The sequence below is a fragment of the Polypterus senegalus genome, chromosome 4 (genome assembly GCF_016835505.1).
Source record: "Polypterus senegalus isolate Bchr_013 chromosome 4, ASM1683550v1, whole genome shotgun sequence".
Lineage (NCBI taxonomy): Eukaryota > Metazoa > Chordata > Cladistia > Polypteriformes > Polypteridae > Polypterus > Polypterus senegalus.
In genome coordinates, this window is record NC_053157.1 from 41,229,981 (window position 1) to 41,255,451 (window position 25,471).

The 25,471-nt window shown below is 38.0% G+C and overlaps 1 protein-coding gene across 2 annotated transcripts in view; it reads right to left on the reverse strand.

The window, feature by feature from the left end:
* agxt2 (alanine--glyoxylate aminotransferase 2) overlaps nucleotides 1–21,013 on the reverse strand; it is a 41,890-nt gene extending 20,877 nt beyond the window's left edge. The window contains exons 1-3 of one of the 2 annotated variants that reach the window (XM_039750515.1): nucleotides 20,737–21,012; nucleotides 13,765–13,853; nucleotides 2,402–2,592 (exon numbers count right to left, since the gene is read on the reverse strand). In XM_039750515.1, the coding sequence (XP_039606449.1) occupies nucleotides 2,402–2,592; nucleotides 13,765–13,853; nucleotides 20,737–20,821 (365 nt within the window). In that variant the 5' untranslated portion in view covers nucleotides 20,822–21,012. Of the gene's footprint in view, nucleotides 1–2,401; nucleotides 2,593–13,764; nucleotides 13,854–20,736 lie in introns of both variants that reach the window. The other variant, XM_039750516.1, reaches the window with a different exon arrangement.
* Nucleotides 21,014–25,471: the final 4,458 nt, after the last annotated feature.

Here is a 25,471-nt window from a genome sequence, read left to right on the forward strand (position 1 = left end):
TTTCATGGTGATGAACAATGCTTTCTTTATATTTCAGACTGCTATTCATCTCTGCCAATAAATCTGAAATGACTTAAAACACAATAAAGGTCAGAGCTCAGTATCACGGACAGGCTGTAGTAAGACCTTAGGAGAGCTGTGCAAAAACACATCTTCAAACTTCAATGAAATAAAGAGATGATGTATGGAGGAGTATCCTCCAGAATTTTTCCAATACTATATACTGTAAAAGACTGATGCAGTCTTAGACAAAACTATTGCTTCTACTGTAGCTAAAGCTGCTGAATAACTGGGTAAGCTTAGTTTACACATGGCTTCTGCATATTACTTGGTTGTGATTTAAAAACAAAACACAAAAGTAAATTCTGTTACTGTATTTTGTCATTAAAGTAGAACATCATAAACTTCATCTAAAGTTCATTTAATTTACTACTGTAGTTTCTCAAATCCCATCATAACTAAAGTAGCACGTTAAATGCTTTGTTTGTATTTGATCTTCAACGTGCTCTGTGTGTGTGAAACACTACGTGCTTCCATTCTTTCTCTTTCTCCGACAGGACACAGAATCCATTACATTCGTGATATTACAGCTCTCTGAATAATTAAAATACTGAGATGTATACATGATATCATTTTCATGATGATTGGAATGAAAGCATGTTAATTAAACATGGAAACATGATGGTGCAGTGATTGTTCATGTCTCACACAAGATGCTGCTGTGCCATGTGTGACCTTCGATGAAATAACTTATTGCAGCAGTACTGTCTCTTTCAAACGTACTAACCTCCAATTCCTGTCCTTACTTTTCTTTCCCAAAATACCCAATCGCCACACAATCAGCTCTGTAATAGACGTTAAGCCATCTGTAAGCTTACAACGACGATTCTTCAAAACTTTTAAGGAACACTGAAATATCTTCATAGTACGTGCTTAATTATTCTATCTATCTACCCTTCTAGTGTCGCGCCAGCCTCAGCAAATATACAGCGCAAGGCAGGAACAATACATGAACTTGCTAGCTCTGCGGCACTGTGTCCTCTCATGTTTAATTATTAACAATACAGATTATTTAAATGAAGTTAAAGTTTTATCTGTATAATATAATCAACATATTTTGCTGCATTTCATCTTAAAAATGATATTGTCATCATATATAAATATGCGCTTTATAAAATGGCTCAGGTTGTGCAATATTATAACTGTAGTGCAAGTTTACAGTGAGGTGATTGTACTTATAAGTACAAACAGTTCTACAAGGAGCAATTGATTGAGTACGTTTATATTTCTTGGGATGAAACTGTTTCTGAACCGCGAGGTCCGTACAGGAAAGGCTTTGAAACGTTTTGCCGTGGCTGAGGTAGTGTGTGCTTGATGCTGTATACCGATAATTCTCTTTCTGATCAGCTGCTGCTGTGATTGCCCACTCAGATACAGTGATATAAATACTCCGAGTGGTGCAGTGAGAGTTGTATGGAAAAAGATGATCCGGTGTGGCAACCCTTAAAGGGAGCAGCTGAAAGAAGAAAAAGGAGAAGAAGAAGATGGTGCAGTGAGAGAAACAACGCTAAAGCAGTTATGGTATTTGGAATACTATGGCTATTCCCTGGGCCATTATATTGTTACAGGTAATCTACAATCAGATGCATTACACCAATAAACAATATGCGGTATTTATAAAGCCACGTCAGAAATGTGGTTCTAAGAAATAAAGGGTAACCACACAGGAACAGTAGCACTGCTTTGACGCTGGGTGCCACCAGTCTGCAAAACCGAGCGGAGAACTTGTGTACAACAGTGTATGAGGTACCATGGAAAAGTGGGTGGCTTTATGCCAAGTGTAGGTTTTATACATTGCGATTTGAATGTGGAAACGTTCTTACGCAACATTTCTGTGAGTATGCACCGTTTATGCATGAGGCCCCTGGTGAGTAAAAAGTCAGTGTATTTTGTTCATGCGACAACACTACTAGTACAAAACATTTGATAGATACTTGCAAATATATAGACCACAGGACTGTAAAATTATGGGATTTCCCATAATTTTTTATGTTTGCTTCTAGATTTATACATAAACCTTTGCAGGGCAATTTGAATATGCTAATCTATATGGTATTGCATCTATCCTCTTCAGTTGAGCTGAATTCAGTTGAGGATCACCAGAATTTGTCTTTCACAGTAGTTCTCAAAGAGCGTCGCTTTTAAATAGATATTTAAAACATAAAAAGTAACAGAAAAGTTACTTTTTGTTAAGGGAGAGTAAAGAAGTAATTCAATTCATTATTTTATGCTTTCATGCCAGTAGGGTGATTTTATATGCAATTACTAGCTTCTGAATAGTAGGACTTAATGTACACTGCGAACAACACCAAATAGAAACATATGTGAATAAATTACTTACGGATGGCAATGTCCAACACTGACAGTGGCTACTCCAGAAAAGAAATCAAGATAGCGTTTTCCATTGAGGTCCCACAACCACTGCATGAATCCCTGACGTATGGCCACAGGTTTCTTGTAATATGTATTAACCATAGTTGTAGGGCCACAATAACGTTTTCTGATCTCCATCATCTGTTGCTCCGAAAGAAACTAATAGAAGATTGAGGAACGTTAAATATTACACTTAGTTCAAAGTTTTAGACATACCAATGTTGCTATAGCTCCGATCTCTGAACAGTCAATCTTAATAGTCTATTTCACTGGTTCAATTACTGCTGAATGTAATATGTATAATAAAGTCTGTGTGTCTACTTCCTCTGACCAATCTGATTGGTCAGTTTGGCTTTAGTGTGATTGGTAAGACACACAAAAAGGAGAAATGGCATGCAGAGAGTCACCTTCAATAATGGTAAATATAAACCTGGACAGGAGGTTAGGAAGGCACTTAGAAAATAATGACAGAGACTACAAAGCAAGCTTTATGCTAACAAGGACATAAGGTTACTGAGAAAAGGCATTGAAAGTACACATAGCGCAAGAGATTGCAAATATTTTTAAATTGTTCAATTACCTGTCTTCGGCAGGAAGCGGGGCTAGTAGTTTTTAAAAATCTAACATCCAAATACTACGTCTGAAAAATGTTTCTAACATACGTAAACTCTATACATACCGCCCATTAAAGCAGGTTTTCTGTACCTTATAAAATGATCCACTCATTCAGCAATAATCTCCTCATACATTATACACAAGACCATTGTTATAAAAACAACCAAAAGCTAGTTTTGCATCAAATATGACAAATGAAATTAAGGAAAAATAACCCCTTTTTTTCCTCAGTAACTGAACAGTGATAAACTGATAAAAAGATTTGTGTAAAGTAATAAAAAAAACACACACACACACACATGCACAGAGCTGAAATGATAATAACAAAGAGTAAGTTTTAAAGGCCTCTTTTAGAAGATATGCATTTATATATATATAAGAATGTCCATCTGTCTATATGTTACGGAGCACTATACAAAAAATATATTAAATTGTTGGGCATGCAGAGTTAAGCACAGGGTGTTTTTCCAATGAATTTTTTATTTTTCTTCTGCTAATTGTTCTTTTCAAAATTGACACAAGACTTGTCCTTTGTTTGTCATCTAAATATTTTTTCCTCTTTAAACACTTAAAGGCCAGAGTTACTGTTCATGTGGCTTGATGTTGACCATCATCCACTTCCAAACATAAAGAAGAGAAACCAACCTTAAACCATATTAACTGTGCAAAAAAAAAAAAAATGTTCAGAGGAGCTATGTCCCTGTCTGGCAGTCATAAGAGACTTCTGTTTATCATATACTATATATAATACTGCGCTCCTGAAGTCATCTGTTAAGAGTATGCACGCATGTACATGGCAATGCCACCTGCATCATAGCAACGAACTATCCCCAGTACACACAAAGATGTGATCAACATGTAATACTGTGAGCACCAAAACAACATATAAATCTTATACAAAAGCATGATTAATATACATGCACCACAACACACACACAGGAAAAAATAATTTCTGTAATATCTGTTTTATGGAGGAACAACAAAATTAGTTATTTGCACACAATATTATTTGCCCTTATTTCAAACAACCTTAATGATAAAGTATCACAAGAAAGGATAATCAATAAATTAGAACATTCTTAAGTAAAATCCCAGAAAAGGCAGTAATTATGCAGCTAAATGGTCAGTTGAATAAACATTCTGTTCTTGACAAGTTTCGGTCAGGTTTTAGAACAAATCACAGCACAGAAACTGCACTCTTTAAAGTAGTAAATGACTTGCAGGTTAATGTGGACAGAGGCCGTTTAACTGTTCTCACTCTCTTAGATCAGAGTGATACCACTGATCATAATACTGTATTCTTATAAATCGCCTTAGTCAGTAGGAGGGCCTTTCTGGTAATGTCTTAAATTGATCGGAGTCTTAGGCTACATAACAGGTAGAAAATTCTTTGTTAGTTCTGGTAATTATACTTCAAAGACACATGATATTCTATGATGTTACACCATAATCCCTGTTGTGGGGCATCCAGTAAATTTAGTCTTGACACAAACCTTAAATTACTTGATTACCAAAAAACAAGGTGTATAATTAGACTAAGGCATAAAACCAGACCCTCCACCAGGGGCACCTGTAATAGAAATTTACTTCAAATTAAAACAAAAAATATATTACCAGCTCAGAAAGAAGCATGCAGTTTTAAATGCTGCTTATTGAACATTTGCTCTCTTGTCAGTAAAGCTGTTTTGGTAAATGATATTATATTAATTAAAAAATCTGATCAGTGTCTTCTCACTGAACCTGGCTTAATAAATGTGATAATGTTCCCCTAGCTGAGGCGTCACCAGATGGATACGAGTCCCTTCATAAGTCTATAGAGATTTTGGTTGAGGAGGATACCTTGGAATAATTCATTGTAACAAAATGCAAATCACATCTAAAAATTTAGGCGACTTTACATTCTTTGAGGCATTCATTTTAAATATTAAAACAGATTCCAACACAATTATAGTGCTAGCCTACAGACCACCAGGGCCATATTCATTGTTCATGACTGAATTTAGCAACCTTTTATCTGATTTGGCTATAAATTATCACGTAATACTGATGGGAAATTTTAATGTACATATTGATGTGGAAACTGACACTTTTAGCAAATGTTTTACTTATTTGTTAAATTCAGTAGGATTTTGTCAGATTGTCAAAGGTCCAACTCATAATCATAACCACACATTAGATTTAATTATAACTTACAAAGTTGAAATTCAAAATTTAAATATTACTCCATTAAATGACGTTATTTCCAATCACTACTTAATTACATTTGATTTAGTTCTGCCCTTGCCAATGCACTCACAGATTAAAAAAAGACAGTGCGACATCTAGATTGTAATTCTGCTTCAAAATTTATAGATACTTTGAGTAAGTCAAGTATAATTGTGGAAAACCATTTAGATCAGTTAACATCAAATGTAAACATGGAAAATAATTTAGATCAGCTAACATCACATTATAATGTGACCTTGAGAGATGCACTGGGTGCAGTGGCTCCCCTTAAAACAAAAGTGATCAAAGTACATAGAAACTCTCTCTGGTTAAATGAAAACACTTGACCTCTTAAATTAGAGTGTTGAAAACTGGAGCGCAGATGGAGAACAACAAAGCTACATGTCTTTCAAATTGCATGGACAGAGAGTGTTAAAAAATATAAAAAGCTCTCTTTAAAGCTCGCTCAGAATACTATTCTACAATAATAGATAGCAATAATAAAAATCCTCGGGTACTGTTTAGAACAGTTGCTAAATTAACAAATGGGAATTCAGATCTACAGTGCAAAATACCAACAGATATTAGCAGTACAGACTTTATGAACTTCTTCAATGAGAAAATTAAAAATATAAGATCCCAGATCTCAGCATCACAGTACAAACTGCATACTAGCTTAGCAGACCCTGCCTCACATTGCATTCAGCACTTTAGTAATTTTAATCCTGTAACTGAGCAGGAAGTCTTAACTTTAATTTTTAAAATGAAACCCACTACTTGTTCCCTAAATCCAGTGCCAACAAAACTAGTACAAAGTGCAATGGATGTTCTTGCAGCGCCTATTCTAAACATAATCAATAGTTCATTATTGCATGGCGCAGTACCTGATGCACTAAAAGTGTCAGTCATTAAACCATTACTTTAAAAGTCAGACCTAGACCCACACATACTAAATAATTATAGGCCTATTTCAAATTTACCCTTTCTCTCTAAAATACTAGAAAAAGTAGTCACCAATCAGCTTCAGTCACACCTTACGCATTACAATTTATTTGAGAAATTCCTGGTTTCCACACTGGTCAGAGTACAGAAACAGCACAAACGTGGGTTGTAAACAACATTCTGATATCCTCTGATGAAGGAAACTCCACTGTAATTATGTTGTTAGACTTAAGTGCAGCATTTGACACCACTGACCATTCTACTGTATTTTACTGCATGGGCTAGAAAATGATGTTGGCCTTACAGGCACTGTGCTCGCTTGGTTTAGTTCTTATTAGTCGATTGCAATATGTACAGAAATGTGCTGACAGCACTCCATCATTATCAAGAAAATACAAACACATAACTCCAGTTCTTAAATACTTACACTGGCTCCCGGTTAAGTTTAGGGCAGATTTCAAAATCCTTCTTTAAACATATAAAGCATTAAATGGCCAAGTCCAGCTTACTTGTCTGAACTTATCATGACTTACAAACCAGAACGCACATTAAGTTCTCAAGATGCTGGTCTGCTTAAGATTCCAAAGATTGATAAAATAACAGTGGGAGGTCGAGTTTTTAGTTATAGGGCCCCTAAACTATGGAATGGTCTGCCTGCTACTATAAGAGATGCCCCTTCGGTCTCAGCTTTTAAATCCCGGCTGAAGACTCACTACTTCAGTTTAGCATATCCTGACTAGAGCTGCTGATTAACTGTACAGACTGCATCTCTGTTGTTAGTCATTAGCACTAAAACATAAGTAACATGATAATTATAATTTGTTACTAACCCATACCAAATGTGGCACTTGGTGCCACTTCCCACCTGCCAAGTTGTTTTGCCTGCCTATGGTAAAGTCATCCCTGATGGAGGATCGCAGGAATCCTGGGGTAGAGGGGTCCTTTCATTGGATTGGCTGGCCCAGCACTGTTTCAGCTGTGGAATGGCCAAATGGGAGAGGCAGCTTGATGACTAAGGTCTCCAGGACTCTAAACAGATCCAATTCATATTATGTTATATCATCTACTGTTAAATTGTGCTCCTTACTTGTAAAATTTTTTATTTTTATATTGTACTGGCAAAATACCCGCGCTTTGCAGCGGCGAAGTACTGCCTTAAAATTTTTATTAAGAAGAAAAGTAAACCTTTTTAAACTGAGGGTAAATATACCAATAATTATTTGTTAAGGATCTCTTTGTATGCCACATTGTCAGTTCAGCCCTCCGGTTGTAATATGATCAAGGTGCGCGCTGAGCTTACTGTACTCTTGAGCATGCAACGTACAGTTGGCCATGTGAAATACAATCTTGCCTCAAATCTCACAGCTTGGATTGTGGCTGTCGCAATTGGTTTGAGTTTCATGGTTTGTTTCAATTACGTTAGTATTTGCAGGACTTGTTGTGTTGAAGTGACATTCGGCATCTGTCAAGCGTTGTACGCATACAACCAGTTTCATCGATAACTTCACATCCAGCTTTTGAGAGTTTAAACATTCATAAACATCCACTACTCAAATCGTCACCTGTGAATCTAAGATGTTTAAGAGGCATTGGTGGTTGTCCAAAGGTGTAAAATATTTGCCCGTTTCGGTACACTTGAAAGCGACAACCGAACAATTCAGCGGCAGCCATCAACTCACATGCAGAACCATAGGTGAAGGGCTCAAGCATTTCACACTTATAGTGCTCCTGTGTAGTATAATTATCTCCTGTACCGTCATCAGTCCACACTTTAAACCTGTCCCAGTCATTCAATACATAAGACACAATGTTCCACCGGATATCAAGAGTGAGCCTGATATGGCCGTGCAATATGTAACATAGAGAATGGAAAAGGCAGGCGCCATCTCCGGGCATGGAAACCACTCAGTAAGTGACAGTTATTGATCGATGGTGATCACCTCAATAGACATGTTAATGGGGGTATGGTTGGAACAATAAAGGAAATGGGTACCTGAACAATGTAAACTAAGTCTAAAATACCTGTACAATAACTATAATTCGTAATAAACGAACAATAAAACAGCGGCGAAGCCGTGGATTAAATAAAAAGGCTGCAGCTATCAGCAGGGAGACGTGAATACCGTGGCGAAGCAAGTAAGGGAATGAAGAGACCGGAGCGACAGACGGCCTTATATAAGCAGGCAGCCACCAACGTGGGAGGTGTGGGGATAGGGGACCCAACGCCGCCTCACACGGTGACCGAGCTGCAGGCTATGGACATACATATGTATGTAAGTAGGATATAGTTGGCGCTGGGAACCCGCGTACCAAATTTCTTGAAGATGGGGCCATAAATAAGAAAGTTTAATATGGCGGACGTTGTCGATCGTTATGACCGTTACACGTAGAATTTAAAAATGAAACCTGCTTAACTTTTGCAAGTAAGCTGTAAGGAATGAGCCTGCCAAATTTCAGCCTTCTACCTACACGGGAAGTAGGAGAATTAGTGACGTTGGAAAGTTCAATATGGCGGCCGACACTGGCATCATACCACTGAAATAAGTACGTACATCGGTTTCGGTTAGCGCAGGGAAGCCGCCTACCAAATTTCGTGAAGATGGGGCCATAAATAAGAAAGTTTAACATGGCAGACGTTGTCGACCGTTATGCGTAGAATTTCGAAATGAAACCTGCCCAACTTTTGTAAGTGAGCTGTAAGGAATGAGCCTGCCAAATTTCAGCCTTCTGCCTACATGGGAAGTTGGAGAATTAGGGATGAGTGAGTGAGTCAGTCAGTCAGTGAGGGCTTTGCCTTTTATTAGTATAGACTGAGGATTTTCTCCGCTTTGTGTATTGTATTGTAATGACCCCCTTCTTTTTGACACCCACTGCATGTCCAACCTACCTGGAAAGGGGTCTCTCTTTGAACTGCCTTTCCCAAGGTTTCTTCCATTTTTTTCCTACAAGGGTTTTTTTTGGGAGTTTTTCCTTGTCTTCTTACAGAGTCAAGGCTGGGGGCCTGTTAAAACCCATTGCGGCACTTCTTGTGTGATTGTACTGTATTGTATATGGTGTTCCACAAGGATCTATCCTGGGTCCACTGCCATTTTCGATTTACAGGTTTTCATTAGACCAGATTATCTCAAGGCATAACGTGAATTGCCACAGTTATGCTGACGACATACAACTGTATTTATCAATAGCACCTGATGAGCCCGACTCCGTTAGTTCACTGACCCAATGTCTTACTTGTGTTTGTGAGTGGATGAGTAATAATTTTCCCAAACTAAATAAGAAGAAAACAGAAATCTTAGTGACTGGCAAAAATGGATATAGTAAGAGTATTAGAAATAAACTTAATCCAATAGGCTTAAAAGTCAAAACAGAGGTAAAGAATTTTGGGTGATTATTGATAATTTTAAATCACATATTAATCAGATTACTAGGGCAGCATTTTTTCACTTAAGAAATATAGCAAAAATTAGACCCCTTATAACGTTGCAAGATGCTGAAAAATTAGTTCACACTCTTGTTTTTAGTCGACTAGAATACTGTAATGCACTCCTCTCAGGACTACCCAAAATAGACATCAAACAATTGCAACTAGTGCAGAATGCAGCTGCCAGAATCTTAACTAGGAAAAGAAAATCTGAGCACATCTCTCCAGTTTTGATGCCACTACACTGGTTACCTGTGTCATTCAGAGTTGACTTTAACATAGTGCTTAAGGTTTACAAAGTCTTAAATAATCTCACTCCATCCTATATTTCGGAATGCCTCTTATCTTGCACTCCAAATCGTATCCTTAGATCTTCAAATGAGTGTCTGCTTAGAATTCCAAACTTAAAAGAAGTGGTGAGGCGGCCTTCTGCTGTTATACGCCTAAAATCTGGAATAGTTTACCAATAGAAATTCACCAGGCAAATATGGTGGAGCACTGCTAAAAACCTATTCTTTTAATATGGCTTTCTTATAGTTTCATTTGTGTAACCCTGATATTATCTGTATGCATTTAATTATCATTTTTATCATGGATCCACAATCTGTACTAACCCCTACTTACTCTGGTTGTTCTTTATCTGGTTTTCTGTGGTGGCAATCTGTGCCACCACCACCAGATCAAGGCACCATGCAGTCCCTATATTGATGGATTGAAGGCCAGCTGTCCACATGACCATCATCATCTTATTCTTCCAGGTGAAGCCTGAAAACCATGAGGACTGATTTAGATCATTTATGTTAGGAAGAATGTCTTGGGGGCTTGGTGGTCTCGTGGACCCAGAACCCCTGCAGATTTTGGTTTTTCTCCTGCCCTCTGGAGTTTGTTTTTTCTGTCCTCCTGGCCATCAGACCTTACCTTATTCTTTGTTACTTTGCATTGCCTTATCTTACTTTTATATTTTTCTTTTTTAATTTTGTAAAGCACTTTGAACTATACCATTTGTATGAAAACATGCTATATAAATAAATGTTGTTGTAGTTGTTGATAGGGATTTAGAGAATTGTTTGAAGATGGGCATGGAATAATGTAGGCTTAATTGTATGAAACAATGATCTACAGTATATTGCAATGACCATTTTATGAATTGGTGTCAAAGATGGATTTGGCAAGGTGTCTATCATACTAATTCTAGTTGCAAGGCAGGCACTAACTACAGATGGAGGGCTGTCTACTGGAGGGCACACACACAAAAATCTACTCAGTCAGGTTCAATCTACCCAAATGGACTAACTTGTACATTTATGGAATGTGTACTTAGAGTAAAACCCTTTTAGGAACAAGTAAACTAATTATAAATGGACTAGGATTTGAATCCAGGACTAGGCACTATTGTCTTATGACTCATAAACACTGACGCTCCTTAAAATGTAATTTATTCTACAGATGCATTCATATTTGCATTGTGGAACTGGACCCGGACACAGACAGGCGGACATCATTTCTTCACCCAACACACGTTTTATTTACAAACTAGCAACTTGGCGCTCGCTACACTGCGCGTTGGATGACCACAGTTGAAGGACTCAATCGTAAGGACCTCTCGTCGGGTGTCTCATTTTGGCACGCTTTTGCCTCTTTCTTTCGCGATTACGGCGTAATCTGTCTTCTCTCTCTGTAGGGGTTTCAGTTGCCTTTCGTTGTGTGGCAGAGGCATGTCGTTGAGCTAATCTGTGTGAATGCTGAGTGTCCGTTTCTTGCGAGCGACTGTCACGCCTTTGCCTCTTTGCTTCGTGATCACGCTGTAATGTGTCCTCTCTCGCAGCAGCAGGTTTAGTTGCGTTTCGTTTCGGCATTGTTCCGTAAGGTCTCCTCCGTACAAGTGCACATGGGTAGCTGAAGACGGAAAGGCATAGTGGGCACAGTGACACACACGGATTGGTGACCAGGGGAAACATCCGACTCAGACGCGGGGCTCGAAATACTCAAGTGCACGTTATTTATAATTTAATTTTTCTTTTTTTTTTGTTATGAACTTCCCCAAAAGAGTTGATCCCTGTAAATAGTTAATAGTATATGAACAATATAATCTGCTGTAGTACGGGTGTTAATTAGCATCACACCTCACAACCTGCATACACCACGTGTTTGGCTGTAACGCCAGAAGAGCGGTGGATGCTGTAAGGGTAGATTGTGGTTTCTGTTTCTTTCGTGATTTTTTTATTTCATGTTATTGATTATTTAATAGGCAGAGGGGAGAAGACGTTAATGTGATGCTCTATCTACTTCTTTACTTTTGTTTTGAAAAGATTTTCGGGAACAGAAAAAATAAAAGCAAAGGGGAAAGAAAGGAGGGGGGTAAGCAGGAATTCTGAGAGGGGACGGGCTGGGTCTTTTCTACAGGGCGGCTATACAGCCAAAAGGAACGCGGACCCGGACACCGCGCTGGGCTTTTATTATATAGATATATTTACAATATTTTAAATGCACACCCAGTGCCTCCAGCACCGAACCCCCCAAAGTCCAGGCCTCACAATCACAAATTGCCTTCCTTCTGGCCGCCTCCACTCCTCTCTCGAGCTCCGTCCTCTTCCACCCGACTCTTGCTGTCGAAGGAAGGGAGGCAGCCCCTTAAATAGCAACCCAGATGGGCTCCAGCTGCTTTCCCGGCAATCCCCCGTGGTGTGGTGGAAGTGCTGGGATCCAGGTTTCTTCAGGCACCGGGGTGCCGCCTGGTGGTGGCCATGGGCCCCTTACAGGGTTGGGCTTCCAAGCCCTCTACCCGTGGCCCCCAACACAACCAGGGCGGTTGGCCCCTCGCGGTCTGGAGGAGGCAGAAGCCCTCCTCCGGTCCTCCTGGGCATCCCGGCTGGGCTCCACCCCCAGCCGCATGCAACAGCATGTATTAGCAGATATCAGCTATTTCTGTAAATTTTGATCTAGACAAAACTCTGATTAAGGTAGCTATTTGGCAAATACAATTAAATACAAGTAACTGAAAACAGTTACATGTAGTAAATAAATTGTATATACAGTATACTTTCATTACACAATGTTATGTCTAAATGCCAGAAAATGCATACTGATTATGATGAGGCCCAGGAATCATATTGGAGTCATCAAAGAAACAAAAACAATTTTAAAAGTCAACAGAATGATGGGCTGTACAGTATGACCAATTAGGTACAAGTCAAGAGAGGTCAGAATTGTACTTGTGAGACCAAATCTGAAATGCTGTGTGCACCTTTGCTCTCTGTTAGGAGGAATGCATAAGAGTACAACAAAAACTCCAGAATAACAAATACTAGACAAATTCTACTACTGCAGGTTATGAGCTATGATGAATGTTTGAAAGTTTGAAAGGTTTGCTTAACACGAAAAGATGATATGAAAAACTAATTAAAATTGTGATGGTAATGTTTAAAATACCAGCTACTTTATTACATTATTCACCAAGCGCATGGAACACAGACTATTGTTTGAAATGGTTAATTTAATAAAAATGTTAGAAGTAACTGTAGTAGATATTCACAGAATGCTACTCTCTGTAAACAAGTTTATTGCATGTTGGTCAAACATGAAAGTAAGAATTTCACTAATAATAATTTTGAACTTGAAACATGATAATTTGGTGATGAATTACATTTCTAAAAACTGGAAAGTGTTAAAATCTAAAGAATACAATTGCAAAAACATGTGCAATTGGTGAGATAAAGTACAATATTCTTAAAACCTACTTAATTTAATTAAGTGTTTAAGGGGTCCAGAGCCTGTCCTACCAGAACTTGGTTTTAAGTACAAAACAGCCCTGGGCACCACTCCAAGCAGGCACAACTAATGCACATACCCACACTTAAACAGTGCCATTCTAACATTGCCACTTAAAACACAGGTTTTTGAAGCTACAGGATAAAAACATATATAAATGTGGAAAAAGTGTATACTCCAAAAAGGCAATGACCGGGCACACAGTCTAACAATAATTTACACACACTCTATAACCACCCCACGTCAATGTTTAACTCAAAAAAGTATAATCATTTTTAAAACCACACTCCTTCTTGAGAAATCATCAGCTTTATAACAAAAATGGTCATTTTCTAGGATGGACCACAGTAAATTTAAAATATTCTTTTTTCATAGCTGACCTTATACTCTTCAGGTGTGAATTCACAAGGTGGCAGTTGTGGGCAGTCTGCTGGCAAATCATTTATGGCAAGCTGTTGTTTTAGAGCACCTAAATAAAAAGAAAGAACTCCTCAAATAAATTTAATGAAAGCAAATCCATTTAAAACAACATATAACACATTCCTAACTGGATCAAACAAACAACTTTAGGCAATACTACAACAGCTAAGGTAAGGGTCCATCCCCTTAATCACCGCTGGCTGTTGGAATAATTATGCATTTTTGTATAATTCTTTGCAAATGTTTTAGAGAAAGGCTCAGAGTTGGACACATTTCCTGATGCAAAACATATCATATGCAGTGGAATGGTGACATAAATCTAACCCTGCATGCAAAAGATTATTACATACAGATCCAAAAAAATTATAATATGACATCAACTCAGCCATCCATTTATTTTTTGGTATACTGGTCTACCCAATTCAGTATTGCAGGGGTGGCAACTTGTCCCAGCAGCATTAGGCCAAATGCAGGAATCAACCATAGACTGTCCAACTGTAAGTCACACATCCATATTTTTCAAATATGAGGCATCAACTTAGAGTAGGTATTTTGAATTTAATTTGTATTATGAAATACGATATGCATCAAGATAAAGTATACTGATGTTACACATTGAAATGCAAACTTAACCATGTTACTAAAACAAATTAAAAAATAAACAAATGTTGCCTAACAGCTTAGATGTTTTTTTATGTATTTCTTTGGCAAGGTCACACCCAAGATCATCTTGTGGCTTTAGGTTTTTGTTACAACCAATACTTATTTTACCTGGACTACTGGGGCTATGTTTCCATTTTATACAGTATGTTTGATGTGCCAATCTCTACATTATAATATTTTAGAAAATACCTATTAATCAGAATGTAACAAGTGTGAAAATGAGAGGCAAAGAGAGAACTCATGCACTGCACTCTCTTTCTGATTACATAACAGAAAAATTCCAAATAGTTAAAGCTGGAGTACAGTTAGATTCTGTTATCACTAACTGTTAGCTAAATGACAATTAATGTGTTTACATGCGCTTCCTGCTTATTTACAGAAAAATGCCCTGTAAAAGCCTATTCCAAGTAGAGAAACTGGGTTATTGACCTCAGAGAAAGCAGATTAACTAAAGTAGATTTCTCTGTGAATAACCCAATTATGTGGCCAGTGCATGAGTTTACTACGCATATGCTTTCAGTAGCCACAGGAAGAGGAGTCCACAGAATACTCTTCCAGAGGCAAAGGTTTGGGTGATCGCACGATTCCATCTCCTGGCCAAAACAACCTGTCTCAATATTTAAGAAACCGGTAAATTTATGTTAATGAGCAGAAGTTGCTGAACTCAGTGACACAATCATGAGAGGAGTAGGGTAACATATTAAAAGTAATGTGCATTAAAGGTACTGGTTATGTTTTAAAGTAATTAGTAACCTAACACATATCTTATTGAAGAAAAATACTTGTGTTGCTATTATTCCAGAACACATACTGGGTTCTTTGCAGTGTTTGCTGCATGCAATCAGGGAACAGAAACCTATAAATAAAGAGTTAATTTGACTAAAAATATTTATAAGCTACAAGAAAATGATCACAAGGATTGAAACTAGGAAATAAATGAAATTTTAATGATATATAAATCTAATGAAATGCTCAAGATTCCTGAAAAAAAGCTTGCAGCCAAAGCGGTCTCCTAAATTAGAAAACCACCGAGTTAAACATTGACTTTTGATGTTAACGAAACTGTTAGTTAGATTTCACTTACAGTACATGTTGATACCACAGCATCCATATCATCGAAAAATTCCATTTTAGCTGCATCTTTAATGTAGTACCATAGGTGTGCGCTGTGACCAAGCATTGTAATGTTACGCTGATAGTATGTGTATTTAAAGGCAAGTGTTTTTCTGTATATAGTACTTTCAAAAAGTATTCAGATACCTTCACTTTTTTTTTTTACATTTTGTTATACTTTTAGCCTTATGCTAAAATCTTTCAAATTCATTTTTTGCTTCATCAAACAGCACTCAATACCTCACAATGACAATGTGAAAACAGAATTTTACACATTTTTGCAAATTATTTGAAAATAAAAAAACATAGAATATCACCGTCACACAGACCTTTTTGCTATGAGAATGAAGTTTACATCCCATTCTATTGCTCATCATTGAGATGTTTCTTTACCCGGTTTGGAGTCCATTTGCGGTCCAGTCAATTGAATTGACATGATTAGGAAAAGCAAACACCTGTCAATTTAAGGTCCCCATGGTTGATACTATGTAGCAGAGCAAAAACAACGCCTGACTTCTAAAGAACTGCTTAGAGACAGGAGTTTGTCAAGGCAAAGATTCAGCTGCAAAAACATTCTGCATCATTGTAGGTTTCCAAGAGCACACTGCCCTCCATAATTCTGAAATGAAAGAAGTTTGGAATAACCATGACTCTTCATAGATCTGGGCACTTGGCCAAAATGAGCAATGGAGAAAGAGGTTCTTGATCTAGGGCCCGATGGTAACTCTGGCTGTGCACCAAAGAACATGTGTGGAGATGAGAGAAACTTCCAGAATGACAACCATCACTGCAACACTCCACTGATCTGGGTAGAAACCTTTCCTTAGAAAAAGACACACGAAAGCCAGATTGGAGTTTGCAAAAGGACACCTAAAGGACTCTTGGACTATGTGAAACAAGATTCTCTGAAATGAAGACTGAACTGCTTGGTCTCATTTCTAAATGTCATGGCCAGAGGAAACCAAGCACCGTTCATCACCTGTGCAATATCATTCCAACATCAAGTACAGTGGTGGCAGCATAATACTGTGGAGTTGCTTTTCAGCTTCAGGGATTATGTGTCTAGTCAGCGTTGAAGTAAAGCTGAATGGAGAAAACTACAGAGATATCCTTAATAAAAATCTGCTTCAGACCGTGCTGGACCCACCCCTTCTGATCTCATCGATATTGAAATCAATGGACTGTCTTTTAAGGAGAAGAACATGGAAGAAGCCAAACTCTAAATCAGCAGACACTGGTCCATTTCTTTTTAGTATGACTGCACTCATTTTTATTAAATGGAACATCCATCGGAAACCACCTCATTTCTTTGCTCATTTATTCTTTTATAATGTTTATTTTTATGATTGGAACAATTTGTACAGTGCATATACATTTATACTTAGTTCAAAAAACCAGCTGTGCAGTGGGTGACACCTCAGCATCACACTCATTTCCGGCGCCGCATCCGAGTGGCAGCCTTTCCAGCAGCTCCGTATATGACTTTATCTTTTTACCTTTTTATCTCTATTTCACTGTTTTGTGAATTTCCCCTTGGGATTAATAAAGTATCTATCTACCTATCTATCTATCTATCAGTTTGAATGGAATCGAACAATGTGAGGTATTTTACCATTCTACTAAAATTTGTTAAAATAGGCTGTTAACCTCCTTGGTGTTATGTTCCCCCCAAAAAATGCTCAAAAAGCTTTGCATTTTTTTTGAACAAGAAAAAATAACATTACATGTACCTGAACTATGGTAGTACCAAAACATCAACATAATTACAGTAGGAAAGGTATGTCTAGTGTCCACTACTGTAGTGATACAGATTTAGTACACTTGCTTCATGTTTTAAAACAATCACCAACACATGCAGCCAGATGTTGCAATTGGGACAGTAGAAGTGTGTTTCATTGTCTTGTATTATTTTTCTGTTGCTTGTACATAAGAGGGTAGAATGTCAGTGCCTAATCTGCATGCTTGATGCTGCCCATTGTGTTATTGTAGACTACCACAGCTCAAGGCTTAGTGATGTCCATATTTCGTCTTTGGTAGACATTGACACTTACTGCATTATGAACTGTTTTTAATTATTACATCTTTTTGCATAAATATATCCATATATGCATATACCGTTTAGGGTATTGAAGTTTTTCTTTTATACAATGCTTTGCGGTCTCAAAAAAGCTTATGAGACATCACTTTAGAGGGTAAACAACCATAGCAAGTCTCAATATGCTGGTTAATAAACTGCAAACCTGCACATTGCAAAGGCATCTAAAATATGTTAGTTTGTGTTTGGGATCATTTCCCTACAGAAAGATTACATTTTCCCCAATCTTCAGTTTATTGGTACAATGAAACAGGTTTTATTTCAGTATCTGTTTGCATTTTCCACCATTCACTAATCCTTTTATTTTACAACGTAAACTGAAGACTAGTCCCTGCTGAAGAAATGCAAATTGCAGTGCTACATTTACACCATACATAACTGACCCTCAAAGGTAATGCAAAAAGACAAATTTCCCTTGTGGATTAATAAAATACTAGGCTGACTCGCCTTTTAAGGTGACCGACTTTTAAGTTGACCACTTCTTAAGGCAATTCAATATGTAGATCAATTTGATATTTTATACAAACTCATTAATTTGGTATTATTTTAATACTCGTAGTTTCTGTTATTTTTGTGATGAACTTTTTTTCTATATTGAGGTCGCCCTTTTGAACCCCCCTGATATTTACTACACGGTGAGGCATTCGTACTCCATCAACATTAATTATTTCCAGAGACATAATTTTGTCTATTTTTCCAGCGCATCGCGGACAAAATCAAGGGAACGATGGGATCACCAGAACTCTGCTCACATCATATCGCTTCGTACCGCAAGCTGCAAGTAGTAAGTCTGTGATAAGCGGAATACCGCTACGCTTTCCACTCACGGGACGGAAGGACAATCCCAACCGCTTTTATATAGTAAGAAAGAAGAAGATATCGCACAGTCTGGAGTAGAAAAATCATCTTTTACCTGGAAAAACAAAACTACAAATCCCATCGTGCATTGCAAAATGGACGGAGCGTGTGTGAAACTCCGCGCCTGCATAGCACTCACGGGACGGAAGGACAATCCCGACCGCTTTTATATAGAAGTATATCAAATTAACTCTTTGAATTTTGGCCCAAAAGCCAAAAAAGCCTAAAAGGTCTCAACTGACCACAAAACCTTTTCCCAAATTTCAAATGGGTCAAACACATGGTTTTGTCTAACTTGAGATGCGTGTTTTTTTTTTTTTCTGAGAATTGGCTTCTTTTGTGCTACACTCCAATCTCGATTACTGTATCACAGAACTCTTGACATGGTGGACTTAACACCAGTCTCAGCCAATAAGCTCTGTAGTTTCTCCAAAGTGAACTATGGCCTCCCTTATACAGAAACCTACAGTCAGCATTTGGACGATTTGGCATAGCTTCCACTTTCTAACAATTGAACTAATGTTACCGCCTGGGCACTGAGACAACAATAATACTTGTTTTGTGCCCCTTTCCGAAATGTATGCATTTGTATTATTTTATTTAATTTTAAAGCCTTAATATACAATAAGGAAAGCTGGTTTTACCCATGTAAAAGTGCAGCTTCTACAATTCTTGGACTGAAAATGATGTAGGAAGCACTTCTTTTTTCCATAAAAATCAATGTGACATTAAAAACATGTATTTTGTGTCACAGTACTTTGACAGAAAGATATTGTGATGCACAAAATTTCAGTATATGATTTATTATTCAGCAAAATTAGTGAACTGGTCTGCATATTTTTGCAAGGCTAAATATGCACTCTTGATAAAGATACCCATGGTACATTCATCTAACGGTTGGGCGCACAGACAAAGAACAATTCATACATGATGCACATGATAAGATCAAATTAATTTCAAGACACAATACTCAAACAACTTGAATACCTGTACTGGGATGGACTGCTGCCTTATCTCAAAAGGGTGTACGGTATTGCCAAGTTGTCCCACCACCATCAAGGTGTAGGGTGAGGCCTGGGTACAGCTCAAGTCTAGTGACATACAAAATGGAGATGGGGCCATACATACTAGACACCTTGGAAAATGAAACTGGCTTCTGCAGTGGGAACAAGCTTGGAGTTATGCACAGTGGTGGCTCTGGAACCAGAGTTCTTAATCAAAAATGGTTTCTAATTGCCACATGACAGATGCCTTTGGCAAGAGTTGAGATAGTCAAGAAAACCAGATAAGCACCATACATTTGATGGTGAGATGGTGGAAGGAGTACCTGCTGGACAGACCTGGAAGAGCCTAATACATATTTATGCTGGGGACAACTAGTGGATGTCTCAGTTTGTAATGAGTCAGCTTTCACCTTGGGATGTGCTTCTTCTGCATTTACCAAATTTAGAGACAAATAGTTTGAATGGACCCTTACTTAAGCCCTAAGTAGCTGAGGTAATCACATGTAGTGGTGATGAAATGGTTGTTGGTGCCTGTCACCGGAGCATCCCTAAGAAGACTTGGAGGCATTACTGATAAACAATGCTGTAAAGTCGAAGAAAAAAAGTAATATGCCCAGTACATGACTTTGCCTACAAAAACCTTTGAGTTTAGCAACAAAGATATGTAACTTGCTGACCAATATTTTACTATGTGAAATAGGAATTGGATGAATCGTATCTTGTTTTTAAAAATACTGTACACAAGTTTGCGCAGAAACTTAAAATAATCTCTGTGAAGAAAAATAAACTGTAACAATTTGTGTTAAAATCATTAGGACTATGCAGACAGCCGCTAAAAAGTGATCAAATGACGACCGGATTGCCTTAAAGGCTTAAATTCGCTGAAAAGGCGAAAATTAACTTCTGACTACGTCATGTACGTTATAGGAGGGGAAAGAATTGCCAGTTACATTTTAATTCTCCAAAACTGATATTTATTCCTTAGACAAGTTATGTGTTGCAGCAGTCGCGCAACTTTTATTTGTTAGCGAGGCTGGTTAACCGGTCGAGAAGTGAGAAGCGAATACGCGCAGACGCCCAGTTCATACTTCGGGTGCTTGAGACAAGATTGCCTGCAGCCCCTCCATCTTGAACATGAACGCTACTGTCTGTGGTTTGTTTTTTTGGGAGCGCTTCCATGGCCGACCCGTTTTACTTACCAGACAAGCGATGAAATGTTGCCAAGGCGCCCGTCGATTTGCAGGGGTGCTTAAACAGAGACGAAGTGACGAGATTTCGAAACATTTTTTTTTTTTTTTACAAAATTCCAGTTAGCAGCCGCCTCTCTTTCTCCCCGACTCTTATGGAAATTTAAAATCGAGAGGCTTTAGGACAGCTGGAGTCCGTGGATGCAAAAAACGGAGTAGAACGATCACTAACCAAATAGCAAGGGAACAAGTACAGCACTTCTAAAACTCTGGCGAGGAGCCTTTCCTCCATTCACCCTATCAGCGAGGAGCTTTGTGTCGTTACTAGGAAACTGATGTTCGTTTTAAATTATTAAGCTAATTCCCAGACACAGATTCAAGTTAGAAATATTGGGACAATGTAGTAATTATACCGTGTAGAGAAAAATAGGATTTAGTGTTAAAGAAAAAAAAAATCGATTCTACTTTTCATTTTTAATCCGCTGAATCAGTTATGATGCTGAAGTTTGCTACTTATTCGCATTACAATTGTATTAACAGTCTATAAGGTGGTCCAGATTTAATTATGCAATTTTCATTACGCTATAAGTTATTAAGTTTATTACATAGAAAATCATCCGGAAAATCCCGGAGAACCGAGAAGTGTGCGAACTGATGACATGAAGAATCGTCTTCTCGCCACACTGGAATCGTCCCGGCATAAATCAAAGTCATCCAGACGATCTGGATCTGCATAATTAGATCTGGACCACCCTGTAGTATGCCTGCGCCTGGCTAGTACAAGCCCTGGGCTGGGAGCGCCTACCCATCGCAGGGTCAACTCTGACACCCCGTGCCAGTTTGTCAATTAACTCTCCAAGTCTTCAGGAACTGAGAGGGAGACATAACGCATATTCAGGGTACAATTTATAGCTTCATCAGCGATGCACTGCTCTCCACAAGCACACAGGTCAGGTCAGAATGGGGAGCATTCACTGGTACAGAATGTTATAGCACCCACCACACGACGAAACAGCTCGGGATTCTGGTTGGCATCCCTGTAGTAGTGGAACAGCAAGTGGATACAAGAGACATCTACGTATCGTTTTGAATTATGTCCCGTTTAAGTAAAAGAACGATTATCAGGCAGTCATGCAGTACGCCAAAACGCATTTTCAATAAAAAGTGAAAACTTTGTATCAAAGTGGCACTGTTGCCTGGATTTGATGCCCAGCACAGGCACAGCTGGCAGGGTGGAGCTGGTACATTCCATCCGTGTCTATGATAGTTATCCTCCGGGTTTTACAAGTTGTGCAAGTTAAATTGTTGATGAGTTAAAACTGGAATAGGTGTGTTTGTATGTGTGACATGTGTTTCCCATATTTTAACTCAATATGTTCAGAGTTAAGTCACACCAAACAACTGAGAACAGATAAACATGTAAGAATAAATCTTGTGGGAAATATGAGCACAGGTAAGTTAATTGATATGTGTATTATGAATTGGTAGGTGGCGGCACGGTGGCGCAGTGGGTAGCGCTGCTGCCTCGCAGTTAGGAGACACAGGTTCACTTCCCAGGTCCTTCCTACGTGGAGTTTGCTTGTTCTCTGTGTGGGTTTCCCCCGGGTGCTCTGGTTTCCTCCCACAGTCCAAAGGTTAGATGCATTGGTGATTCTAAATTGTCCCTAGTGTGTGCACACCCTGCAGTGGGCTGGCACCCTGCCCGGGGTTTGTTTCCTGCCTTGTGCCCTGTGTTTGCTGGGATTGGCTCCAGCAGACCCCCGTGACCCTGTAGTTAGGATATAGCGGGTTTGATAATGGATAAATTGGTAAGTTGAAATCCTGGCCTTGTTTATAGTTTGTAATTCTTTTAGCTCTAACCCCAATTAGCATTAAAAAATCACCCAGAAATGTTTGTTTTTGAAAGAAATGTGTACTTTGTTTTGTAAAAATACAGCCAAGACCTTACTAATTCAGCAAATGGCTATTATTGCTTGAAATTATCGATTTATAATGCACTATTCAGATATGACTGCAAAGCCTCATTTTCAGCAGCTAATTCCCCAATGTCTTAATGTTAAATTCTCTTAGTGCATCCTTAATTAATCATATTTAAATGCTAAATGGACTTTTGCAATTGCTTTAGCACAGATGAAACTTGTTATTCTGTTCAATCAATACATGTCTCAACTTGCCATGCAATTTAATGGCATTCCTAAAGTTCAAATCTTCAATTCAAAAATGGCCATTGTGGTTTTAAAAAATGAGGACAGACAGTCCAGTAACTCAAGATTTCATACAAATGCGTCTGCTAATGCCTTGAGAAAGATGGCAAACTGGATCTAACCAGGGTAGAAGAGGAAGCAGGAGGCTCATTGGTACAACTACCCAAGATATTAAGTACATCAGACTCTGTAGTTTGAGTAACAGATGCCTTATAGGCCCTCATTTTGCTGCTTCGTTAAGTAGTGCACATCAAATAACAGTTTCATCCACAACAATGAAAAGAAAATTCCAATATGTTGTATGTGGAGGCAGAGTTTCAAAGGAAAAGCAAAATCTTAATCGGACAAATTAAAAGAAAAGATTCAAATGGGCAGAAAATACAGACATGGGGTAGAAGGTGGTAGAAAAAGTGTGTAATGGCCAGCATCATGGATTCATATTTTCACTGATGTAGATAACTCTGGTATTTGTTGTATATTTAAGGAACAAGCCAACTGAGGACATGTAAGGTGTTTATTTCTCAAACTAGAGGCTAGAATGTACTTAGCCAATTCCAGAGTTGTGCATCTGGGTCTTCCCCTTCGTTTTCTATCCGGGTTAGATCCAGTTTGTCCTCTTCTTTCTCAACAGTAATAGACACCTTTGTATGAAATTTTCAGTTCCTTGGCAATCTGACCCATGGAATGGCTATAAAAAAATCTTCAGAAAGTTATTTTTTTTGGCCAATTTTTAACCCAGTACTGAACTTAAGGAACACCAGTACCCTGCAGCCCAAGGAAAGGCCATTTACTTGCTTTATTTAATTGAATCACAAGTTTCAGTGGTACTAATGTAATTACTATGGTTTCTGTAATAGTTAGCATTTGTATAGCTAATTAATGTTGAGCTAAGGGAGTTGATGACCACAAGGATGCTGAAGGAATGGCTGCTGAAAACTGGGCTTTGAAGTCATACATAAAGAAATTATTTTAAAAGCACTCATTTAATGCAGTGATAGTCATCTTTAATATTGTCTTGGCTGTATTTTTAAATCAGTTAATGGTGTCCTGGTTTTAAAAAGGTAGCCATTTTTATCTAAAAACATGACAATTTCCAGCTGATTCCAAACCTTTCAATACATGTGTAAATGCAGAAAGGTTTCAGTTGTTCTAGTACAAACCTTCTAAATTCATCCAGGATAATTATGTATATATAATAAAGATCTGTATTAAAAGGTTCAGCTTCCATAAATATTTAATACTGTACTTCTAATTTAAGTAATAAATGCTTTGCATGTTTATACAATCGAGAACAAATTAATTGTGTCACAGAAACAGTGAGTTCAAGGCAGGAATCAAACCCAGCTGGCATACCAGTTCATTAAAAGGCACTCTCAATTGGGCAGGCCAGTTTCGAGGCTGCTGTCAGCATAATTTTCAAATTTATGAGATGTGAGCAGTAGCTGGTATACTCAGAAAAAAAGTTAACCCAGACATAAAGAGAATGTGTAGACGCCACACAAACAATGACTAGAATGGAACTCAAAACTAAGTCCCTTGAATTGTGAAGCAACATTAAAAAAATTTTAAGGTTTGTGGGAACTGATAATCTTAATAACTGTACTGTACTAACAACAAATTAGATATTTGAGTTGGCCTGCGGTTTATAATGTATGAAATAATTTATTCCACTATCCATTTCATGAGCCCTTATTTAGTACATAGATTCAGAGGTAATACGTCAGTGACCATCAGTCCAGCATAGGGTATACATGTACACACCCATTCACTCATAATGGGTCAGTTTAGACTTTCCTATCAATCTGTTTGCATGTCCTGGGAAGCAGGAGGAAAACCATGCAAACATTTGTCATTTTTCATTTTGGTTGCAGGCACAGTACTGCATGCCTGTATAAATACGGAAGTTATTAATTAACTTGTTAACTGAAAAGCATTTGATTAACTGAAAAAAGCAAGTTCATAAAGAGATTGTCAATAGCTTCCTATCTGGCCAAACACCAGGAGGTCAGTAGCATTTTGGTGGTCCTGGACAGTGACAGGCATCTCTATGTCACATTTTTTATGTATCTTTCAGATTGGATTTCTAGGAGGCAGTACTTGTATAGTTTCATGAATATGCAGTTGTGAAGTGAACAGACCAATCAAAAACCTTTGAGTTGCTGACCCCATGCTATAAATATCTACAAGTTAAACATACATGGAAGAGTTCAGATCTGAGGAGAGATTGTGTGTCATGTCATGTAGGTCAGGTCTTGGCATCTTAGCAGGTCTTAGTATCATTGGGCCCAAGTAATTATGTACTTACCGGTATTTATTTTTTGAAACCAGTCTCTTAATCAATTTCTATTTATTACTTGTTAGTAACCAAATTTTTTAAAATTTAGATTATGTGATTATCCATAACAGCTTACAAACCAGGAAATTACAATCCTTTTGATATATTTCTACAGTTGCAGTATTTGCAAGGTAATTAACAATTTTGGTATTTTCAGCTCCCACTACTGACTTGCTCTATCCCAAATATTAAAGCTACTTTTTCACTT